Below are 11,398 nucleotides of genomic sequence, written 5' to 3' on the forward strand. Positions count from 1 at the left end.
CAACCAATAATAAATAAATAATCTTGCAAAATTGGCAAATAAATAGTTAAATAAATTAATAAATACACAAATACATTATTTAACAAATAAGAAACGTTTGAGGTAAATTAAGAGCTAGTTGGCATTTAAAATAATACTGGCATGTAAATTATTGCAATTCAATTTATAAAAAACAATATAAAATATTTTACATTTGTGATCAACACTGAGATTTTTATGAATTTCATACATAATTCCTGAATAATTTAAAGTGAGGTTATTGCTTATCAAAAGGCAGGATTATGATGCATGCATGTGACAAGCCTGAGAAGTCATCAAGCTTGTATGAACTATTAAAAAGTTTATAAATAGAAATGAAAAAGATGAATATTTCCCAATCAGTCCTCAGAGCTGCAGTCGTCCTCTGCTTGGTACCCTTTGAAGCAGGCTGACTCGTAGTGCTTGTTGAGGTACGACTTGAGTGCGAAGCTTTTGTGGCAGCGGTTGCAGGAATAGTGCTTGAAGGCGGAGTGTGTCTGCATGTGGGCGCGCAGGTTTGATCGGTCAGCGAAGGCTTTGCCGCAGTGGGCACAGGCAAATGGTTTCTCTCCGGTGTGGGACCTCATGTGGCCCTGCAGCAGCCAGGGTCGGCTGAAGGCTTTGCCACACACCGTGCATTCGTGCTTCAGGTCGTGGGTCAGCATGTGCATGGCCAGTGCTGGCATGGACACATATACCTTGTGGCAGGTGGGACACTTCCTGGCCTGCTGGCTGTCCAGGCTACGGTGAGTCTGCTTGTGTCTGCTCAGATTGGAGGAAGTGGCATAAGACTTGCCGCACTCGCCACACACGTGGCGCCCTTTGGATTTCCCTTTGGCAGGACTGCAGTCTGCCGACACCACACCGTCGCTGCTGTCCAATTGACGACCTACCTTGCGGGGACACCTCGGATTGGGTCTGCGGCGGGAGCGTCCATCAGAGATGAGGAAGGCGTCGATGGTGCAAGCCTCTAACTCATGGCCGCTACTGTCTGACTCAACCGTGCCGCTGGAGACAGGGCTGTCCGGATGCTCCATATCGTGGTCTGAGAACTCTTCCCCGACACTGCCACCTGGGGAGTACAGGGGCCCTGAGGAGAGCCCGGTCTGCTCATGACCTGGCTCCTTTGTGCTCTGCAACACTGATGGGATGATGTAATCGTGGATGTAGCCTGGGAAAGGAAAAACGTTGGTAAGAAAAGAGGAATAAGCGAATGGAACATCTTCATCATCTCAATAACCTCTGAAAAGAAGTGCCATCTCACCCAAACCTCTAATCAATATGAAACCTATACAGGAAGCTATTTGTAAGTGCCAGGTTCAGCAAGCTTTGGGAATGAAATATTAATGAGTGCACAGTTCTGCCCAATCAATACCTCCACTGACTCCAACAAGTGCTATCATGAGAAAAAAAGGGAAAGCCATATAGTGTCTGAATATTAGTCAAACACAATGTGCTGACATTGACAAAACTGTCACAGAGCACCAGTTTGGCTCTGGATCGATCCACCGGTCGGCGCCTCACAGCGGCAGCACCAGCAGCAGCACCGCTTCTGAATCTGTGATGGGGGGGGTGTGACCAAAACAGAGTGTCTCAGCAGTGAAATCCCCTCAATCACTAAATCATTTTAATCAGATCATTCCCCATCTGTGCCGTTTTTGAGAGTGTTCATGAGTATGGTAAGGGGGGGAGAGTGAGTGACAGGTGGGGGACTGCGATTTGGCAAAGAGGGAAGGGAGGGCTGAGGAGGGTGTGTGTGTGTGTCTGTTTGGTGGGGGGACTGCTGTCTGATCTTGACAGCAGTCAATGGTATATTGAGCCCACTCACCCCCCCACCCACCCACCCCAAACACACACGCGCGCACACACACACACACACACTGGCACACAAAGGGAAGCAGACAGCTGGCATCCTAAATCTGGGGGACAAATGATTCAAGTCGAACACAAGATCTGTGATGCTGCTGCTGGTGGTGGTGGTGGTGGTGGTGTGTGTGTGTGTGTGTGTGTATGTGTATGTGTGTGTGTTAGGGGGTGAATCCGCTCAAAGCACACATTTCTTTGGATGTTTCTCAAAGCCAAACACACACACACACACACACAAACACAGGCACACACACATATTGTTTGTATTGCAGGGTTGTTCTCACATCCAGCCTCTCTAGAAATCCCGTGGATGAAAATCTACTGTCTGCCAATGTACTGCTCATGTTGCACTTTATTGAATTACCTGCAGCACTCTGTATTTTCCAGTCAATACCCATCCTCTAAAAACCCTGTTCCATCACCTCTCGCTGCTCCACATATGGATTGTGTTGCTGCAATCCTACTCCCTGTGGCTATCTAACATCCTGCAGGATCAGATGGAGAGAGATGGAGAGATGAACGAGGGGGGGTGGATGATAAGAGGAGAGACTCAAGGGCAACTGCACCATCTAAGGACAACACAGTCCCATGTGGCTATCTGCTTTCTCATGAGTTTTTTTCCCTTTCTTTCTAGTTGGACCTGACAAAGGCATCAGATTTTGTGCCTAATGCCCATGTACACATATATCTCATCATTCATGTACACAATAGTATTAAAGCCAAAGTCTGCTGTGTGATCTGGTTTGAGTATTAAGCAGATTGAGCCGGCGTGACCTGAATACTGTTTAGCATCCGCCGAGTTAGAAAACAAAAGTCCTGAGGGATGCGGAAGGGGGGTGAGCAATGCCTGTGGGGGATTTTGGGGGTTTCCAAGAACTATTAGGTAGCAGAGACAACAACATAAACACTATTGCATGAATTACTGTCTGTTATTTGAGATTTTCATTGCTGTGTGAAAGACCATGTGGATCATCTCCAAATGAAGAAATCAATATCTAGTGCAGCAGAAAAACACAAAGTTGAAAACACAACTCAGAGAGATATCAACTCACCATTTTCACTCAAACGCACCGCCAAGTTGGTGGCTGACTCTGTGATGGCATGTGTCACAGTGTAAGAGTCGTCCCAGTGCTGCTGGTGCTGATGGTAGTAGTTGGAGGAGGAGAAATCGTGAACCTTCGGCTGCTTCACCAAAAAGGAGCGTGGCATGTTTTTTTCCTGATGAAAGAACTGATGCTAGAGCCTCATAGAAGAATGTGAACAGACTGATGATAAAAACCAAAAGAAAAGAGCAGAAATGTACTGAGCTTCCAGACGGCCTTCTTCAACAGGCCAAACAACGGAGGATTGAAAAAAAAGGGTTAGAAAAAAATTTGTCCTGGAAAAGGTTTAAAGCCAGTGGAAAGAGAGAGAGAAAATGTAGTGAAAGTAGCAGAGAGAGAGAAAGCAGAGGACAGGGTGGATGGAGAGGAAGACAGAAAGTGGCGAGGGAGAAACAGAGGCAGAGAGAGAGATGGCTGGACTAGCTGAGCTCAGCACTACTGCAGCCTTTTATATGTGGGGCACGAGCCCCAAAGATCAGGTGGTGCTGTAGAAGAGGGAGCTGCTTAGCATTAATCCATCAAACATCCCTGGGGACACACATCAAATTACCACGAGCCGTCTGTGCTTCTCCCCGCACGCACACGCACGTGCACACACACACACACAGCAATCAACTAACCCACCTCCTCCCACATCCTCCTCCTCCTCCTTTCACCCCTCCGTCTCCCCTCTCCCAGGGAAGGAGAGCAGACAATAGTGGTGCAGAAGCACGTGGGTGACACTACACACAACATCTTGTCCTCCATTGTCTTTCAATGAAGTAGCAAACACAATTTATGCTGCCCCAAACACACACCCCTTTCCTCCAAACACCACTACTGCCTCTGATATTTCATCATCATCATTAGCTCTTTCTTGAAATGTTAAAATGGCCTTGGTATGGAAAGCAGAATGTGTTCATTCTCATCACATTTAGGTCAGCATCACACAGCCTTAGACACATGAAAGGATCAAACTGCAGATGCTTATATGTATGAAATCTCAGTACTTATCTAAATAGTTCTCATTGGTCTTTTATCACCCTGAACATTACTTTTCATTGTTTTGTTTTTTTAATGCAATTTGTTTGATTGTAACTAGTGCACACATGACAAAATCTAAATAGTGTGAAACCACTAGGCTTGGGAAGTAAGGAAATACATGTGACGGGATTATGTGATCAGGATACAAAAAAAAGGTAACTGTATTCCAGTAAAGTTACAGAAAAAAAGATGTACTTAGATTAGAGATACATTCAGTAAAATAAAATATTATATAAAAATATATTATAAAAAAATATAAACTTTATGTTAAAAATATTAACATAAAGAGTGATATACTAGTCCGTAACCATACACATGCACACACTTTACACACATTACTCCAAAGAAGTGTGTCTTCTAACAGAAGATTAAGATTAAATACAAGTCATCTTATTGATATTTATTTTCTCTCGTCTATTTGCATATGTTTGGTATTGAGGTAAACCAAAATTAACAGAAATTAATCAAGTCACATTCCTTTAATATTGTGATACTTGGATTGAGTTACTGACTTTATTTTTTAACAGGTAATTAGTAACTGTATTGGAATATATTTTCAGAGTAACCCTCCCAAATCTGGAAACCACCAAATATTTTTAAGGAGACATTGGAACATTTCCAGCCGTGTTTGTGGCGACAAAAACCTTTTCCTAAACCTTACTAAGTGGTTTGTGCCTTAACCTAGCCAGAGCATAAGCACAGCATTGTCACAACATAAAACTGAAACACAAAGAAACGGAAAGTTAGAACATAAACAAGTGTAAAGTTTCAATGTTTTCGTGGTTTGCGAAAAGGTACTTTGTAATTATTTATTATTATCATTATTCTGCTGATTGCGTGCCCCTATAACTAGTACCAAGTCATCCAGGAAATTAGAAATTCCCCAAGAGAGCATGACAAGACCCTCAAAATAAAACAGGACATCTGGATCCAACGCCAAACTCACGTAAAAATTCAATATATTTTATTTATTGAGGAATTATGATTGGATATTGGCTTATGTACCAGCAACCTAACTGTTAACCATTACATGTCCATGTCTCACTGATGTGACCTGATATTCTTTATAGATAGATGATGCACGACACAGGAGAGTCTTCTTGATTTAAGGTATATATCAAAAGATTTGAAGGAAGACACAGACGGGGATATGTAATGCAAATACAACTCTTTTACAACTAATTTAACTGTTACAATCTCCAGATTTTGTGACATCAGCCTGCAGGTTTAACATTTCTATTTTTCACTTCCATCCTCTCTTTGTCCTGGCAGTTTTATGTCTCTCTGTAGAGCCCTCAACCCTCCATATAACCGTCATCTGGATAAAAAAGGCCCCCACGGTGACTTCCGGTCCGTCGTCCGTGACAGGCTGACCTCAGGGTTCCTGCAAGGGTCACAGGGTTAAATTCTGGTTGACTGGAGAGCTGGCAGCAGCTTTAACACAGGGTGGAAATATATAATCTCACAGACAGATGTTGATGGGATTTTCATGTGTGCAGAAGACAAATCATCTCTGGTCTGGTCTACTTTTAAAACAATTCAACATACTGAAAGCATCGGAAAATGTAAAAAAAAAAAAAAAATCAATTTTAAAGAAAGTGGTAGTATTTATTTTCTTCACAGATAAATCCCATGAAAAAACCCACACCAACAATGAATATATCATACTAACAAGTACAATATGTCACACTCCATGTACATTATCATGAACACACACACACACACAACTGGTCCTCAACAAATAAACTAGTCCTTCTTGTCTGAGCCTTTTTGAAAACAAAACCACCTTTCATTAGGCTACTACTTTTTTGCCTTACGATAACAGTATGTAAAAAGTGAACTGTTAAAAATGACTTTAAACCTGTGTGACTGACCATTTAGACCTATTTTTAGCAACGTTACAGAATTCTGAAACCTCAGCCCTTACTTTGGTGCATACAGTGTTATCATTGTAGTTTCCTTTGAAAAATGAAATAATACATTTTGGACCTGCTCTTAAAGATTTCTGTCTTCAGTACGTCTGCATGTTGAATTCCACAGATGTGGGAGGGAAGTCAGAAAGTATTAGATGAACTCATTCTTGGTTTTGGTCTTTTGTTGAGATTTGGTTGACAATATGAAAAATATAAAATTACTGCAGAATCATATTTATGAGCAACTTTGCCTGAATGGCCTTGGTTTGAGCACTTAGAAAAGATGCGTAGAGGATGTTTTACAGCTTGTTTCCACAAATCTCTGTGTGTGTATGCGAGTCATCACAAAAGTCTTTCAGTCTGGGATGCACCTCAATGTGTTGCATAAACACGTTTTTGTGCCGGATTTTGGACAGCCAATACACACTTTGTGTCACAGGAGCATATAATAGATGAATTAGCTAACTGATTGATGAATGTTATACATTTCTTCTAAGTGACAAGTTCGATGGCATATTTAGCTAGCTGTGGTAGCATGCTAGCTGTGTAACATCAATGATTCATACATCTTTTAACTAAATATTTCACTAAACAGCTGGCAGGCCAAACTACTCACTTGTTTGTTGCCATACATTACTGGTCCTGTTTTTGTCTCTATAATGCTCCAAAACAGAGGGAATTAGCTTTCTTTCATGTGAGCGGTGACGTTTCTATCTACCTGTAAAGACAATTACACGATTACAAACACAAACAAAACTGTGGAAATGAGACATTTTCCTCTTTTCAGTGTTTTCTACACAGGTGTTTCAGTCCTACATACTAATGTGGACAATACACAGCAGTGACATCATCAACGAGCAAATTTAGCAGGGAAGAAAGCGCAGACATGGAGATCAAAATAAGTGATACTTTGACACTAAACTGTAGCAAGTTGCCTTAAAGACACAAAGAGGAATGACACAGCCAGACACAGGGTATTTCTGTGAGAGAAATCTTGTTATTTTTGTCCTTGTGCATCTGACTGCTGAGTCTGATTAAATGCATGTTAAGTGGCATTGCAGAGAATGTACCCAGAGACTGTCTATCTACGCCTGTTGAGTTGTGATAAGTGAGATAATTTGTGTTAATCACATCCAGTCATTAGAGAGCCATCTGAAAAACAAACGCAGGTCCCTTTCACTGAGGCATCTTTTCAGCACCTCCACAAAAATCTCCCACTCTGCCATCTGACAACGAGGCAGCTGCACACCACTGAATGAGAGTGATTGTCTCTTTTCTTTTAATCAGCACTTAGTGAGTGAGAAAATGGAGAATTTCCCCTCTTCACTCGGCATGTTTTTTCATGGGTTGATTGTGGTTAGCTGTGGAGGGCGACTTGTGATTTATGTTCCAACACATTTCATACTTTTTTTAAACCAACCAGCTTTGTGCAAATGGTGTTAGGAACGCTCCACTGAGATTTGTCTGGCACACTTCTCTGCAGAAGCAAGTAAAAAAACACATCAAGTCAATTTGGAAGTGACTGGTTAAAGTCTCGCACAATCGGCCACGTCCGCACCATGTCACCTCGAGTGGGGAGGTGGGATTGGAGGTCAGCGGAGGAGATGAGGAAAAACTCCCAGCCGTCAGGTGTGGTGACTGACAGGGGACAGAGTGGGGCTGCTGAGGAGGCCGACAGGGACGCCAAAAAAGGGGGAGGAGGCGTTGTACAACTGCATTTTAATCTAGTCAGACCTCAATCCTGATAAAAGGAATCTGTCCATCTCTCTCCTTTCCATTCTGGGGGTCATCAATCACACGTGTCACTGGCCTCTGCTCTGGTGGATGTCTGAGTCTTGGGGGAGCAGCCAGGCGAGAGCTTTTCAAAATGGAAAACCAGAGCAATGAAAGGGAAATATGGTGAATAGATAGAGTGATGACATGCCTGATGGCAGATGAAGCTATGAGATAGATAGTAAAACAACAGGTGCATTGGATTTACTACAAATATTCTAAATTAAACTATCAAAGCATTAATAATTTACTAAGAACTCATATTTGAATGCACTTTGTAAGATCTTAGAATTTTAGTTAAAACATTCAACAAATGAACCTACATTATCAACAGAATGTGAAGAAACATTATGTACTGTGTTGCAGAGATGTCTGCTGAAGTTACCATGCTAACCAGCTAGCCCCAGCCCGTCCTCTCTCCTTATACCACTTTGTACCTCAAGAGGTGATAGTCTGACTGGCCCTGTAGTTTCAGCTGGTAAATACAGTATATGCAAGTGGCAAATGCTCCATGTTTCACAAGGTCTCTGAACTTTTAGTGTGATGAATGAGCAAAATGTCAAGAAATGAAATACACCTGCATCTATTTTCCTTACTAAACAGAAAAATACAAATCTCCTGAATTTCTCTCTTACTAAACTAAGACGAGCTGAATCGCCTCATTAACTCATCATAAAACACACTTCATTCAAACTACACAAAAAAGAAATAAAAGTCACCAAAACAGTCTTGGTTTTGTCTTTCCACAATAACCTCTGGTTTGGTCCAAATAAATCCTTAATTCGCAGAGTAAGAGGTGAAAATATTCCAACTCTACATGCCATTCTCGGCCTCTGCTGATGCAAGACTCTCTCTCGCTCTTCTTCCATTTTAGCGTGACTGGATACAAGGCTAATGAGCTAATTAGCTTACATTAACTGGCTACAGCCAAGGATTGCTAGCAAAGAGCAGCAGTTGTTTTCATTCTGAGAGTGAGATGAGATGATTAATACCTCTCTCATGTCTGTATTTTAAGGAGCTGGAGTCAAGGCATAGTTAGCCTATGTTAGCATAAAAATTATAAGCAGGTGTAATAAGCTAGTCTTGTTAAGTTTAAGTGTTAAGTTAAAGAATTCACCTAATAACACCTTTAAATCTCAAAAATGTCAACATTGTATCTCATTTGTCTAATCCATACATGAACAGAAATGTAAAGAAATTGGGATGGTTGTCTTTCAAGAAGTGCTGGGCAGATGAATAAAATGTTATTTATCAAGAAATAGGCTAGCTCCAATTGTCACACTGTTTTTGTAAAACAAGATATAATGTGTTCACAAGTGAGCTTTAGAGGAGTTTTTAATAAGCATTTGTCGTAAAATAAAGTCAAATCTCATGTAGTTTTGTGTTAAAGCGCTCAGTGAACTACATCGTCTCACTCAACACACGTCACCAACACCAACATGATCAGGAAAAAAAAACTGAAAAGGTAGTAAAAACGCTGAAAATCACAATAGATCTGCTCATATTGACGACTATGATATGTGAAAAGGAGAGTTGGTCAGTGCTGTCAGCTGCTAATATACAAGAGCAGCTCTACAATGTTAAAGCTACAGGTTTTGGTGAGCGTTCAATAAGACAACGTCACTAATGCTATTGTTGGCTGTGTAATCTTTATAATGACGTATTTTCACAGTCTGATATTTCATCAGTTTTATGACAGACTTTCTCAAGATGAAAAATTATCTTTAAAATTGACAAATAGCATATCATCACATCAACGTGTGATTCATGACACAATTCAAAGAGGATCAAAAATGTATTTCTCTCTCTCCTTTCACCACCATACATATTTTTTATAAGGTTATAAATAAGGTCCCATGGGAGAAATCGGAAGGGCTTGGATTTCAGCTCTCTATACTGTTAACTAGCACTTTTGTCTTATTTGTGTCTCATTAAATCAGTCTTACACATAGTACTGTCCAATTTCTATCTCAAGACATGTTGCTTCAGTGTTTGTGTGAGCAAAATAAGTCTTAATGTGTTGTTATCAACTGATGACTAACAGCGGTTAACAGGCTAACCTGAATAGAACTGGTTTTCCAATTTGTTTCACTGAAACGCACCATTACTTAAGACAAAATGATAAAGTGCCTTTAGGCAGGTACCAGATAACAACTTGTTCAGTGACATAGGAGGTGAAAGTACATTACGACCTGGTCTAATCTTGAGTCAATGAGAAATGAAAATGCAGCACTTCCACATTAATAAAAGTGCACATAGAGCAAAATGATGAACATGGAAGGGGCTAAAGAAATATATGAAATAGAATAGCAACAGGTTCAGGTCAATGCTCCTCTCCAGCAGGTAGTTATGAGGAAACACATCACCAAATGACAAAATGGAAGCAAAAGTTCACCAATCTTCATATTGAGCTGATATTTAACTTGGAAAGCTTCAGTCATGTTTCAAAGCTGTTCAAAGCAGGACAGATACATTTTAATGTGCATGGCTTTACACCACAAAAGGAAAGTGAGAAAATGTTTGTAATTTGAGTGAATCTATCAGTCTTTTGTCATATTTTTTTTAGTCCCGTGCCCATTTACAGAAGCTCAATCTCTACAAGGACGTTGTCCTGGCATGTATGGAGTAATTCTGTAGAAAGTGTCAAATGATCATGCAGCACGTTAGTGAAATAAGCCAGTTTATCGCCTCACAGTCCCTGTCCTAGTGTCCTTGGCACCTGGTATTGACAGAGACCTCCACAGAGCTCGCCTGAATTCGTTTCTCCCCGGACACTCGCCTTGGACTTCGCCCTGCCAATAACGCTGCATATTTCTGGCCTGGGGCCTACACCACTCGTCCATTTCTGTTCAATACACAATCAACTGATAGTGTCAGTGGGGGTGACATTGTCTCTACAAGTGTCATTCGCCGGCCTTGAGAGCACTTACACTAAATGGCTCTTCGCCAAACAGCCCTTCAGCGCTGGCCAGTTCAATTGCACTGTCAAAAGGAGAATTACCTGCTGCGGGGCCCCAAATGGGAGCTCTTGCCTGATAAAGGACACCAGGAATCATTTAGGCTAATGTCTTCACATTAAAGGAGCTCGTTTCGCTCGGAGTGAGGAATCGAGGCAAAATCGCCACATCTGCATGAACAAGGGATGGAGGAAGCGCTGTCGATTTGTCTTAATTGAGAGGCATGTGGCAGGGAAGTGTGTGTGTGTGTGAGTGTGTGTGCATGTGTGTGTGTGTGCATGTGTGTGTATGTGTGTGTAAGGGTTGACGGGGGGTGAGAAAGAGCTTTCCATGGGTTCCAGCTGTAACACTACGGCAACAGACTGCTTACTTCTTATTGGACAAGGTGGGTAGGGGGGGCTTACTAGGAAAAGAGAGGTGGGGATGGGGGGGGGTTGGTGGAGATGAGGGCCTCTCACCCTCACACACCCTTTGTCTCCTGGCCATCTGCTGGGGTTTCATAATGGTCGTGAGGGTGAGTGTGCGTGTGAGGAGGGGAGGTGGAGGGTTGTAGGGCTGGATGGAGGGGGGTGGGGGGGTGTACATTCCGTCACCTTACAACCATCCACACTGCAGAGCCACACTGGGCCAGGCCAAGGCAGGCCAGGCCTCAGGAGGCTGCAGACGCTCTGTCACACTGGGAGAGAAATTTACAGCCTCAGTGACCCCACTCAGATGACTCTCCATTTCCCAAACACTCACTCTG

The 11,398-nt window shown here is 42.1% G+C and overlaps 1 protein-coding gene across 1 annotated transcript; it reads right to left on the reverse strand.

The window, feature by feature from the left end:
• Positions 1–377: 377 nt before the first annotated feature.
• Positions 378–3,093, reverse strand: LOC140998776 (transcriptional repressor scratch 1-like). Its single transcript, XM_073469151.1, has 2 exons — positions 2,937–3,093; positions 378–1,189 (listed from the first exon to the last, which is right to left on the reverse strand). Exons 1-2 carry the CDS (start codon positions 3,091–3,093, stop codon positions 378–380), a joined length of 969 nt encoding a protein of 322 aa, XP_073325252.1.
• Between the last annotated feature and the right edge of the window lie 8,305 nt (positions 3,094–11,398).

The sequence above is a fragment of the Pagrus major genome, chromosome 6 (genome assembly GCF_040436345.1).
Source record: "Pagrus major chromosome 6, Pma_NU_1.0".
NCBI lineage: Eukaryota > Metazoa > Chordata > Actinopteri > Spariformes > Sparidae > Pagrus > Pagrus major.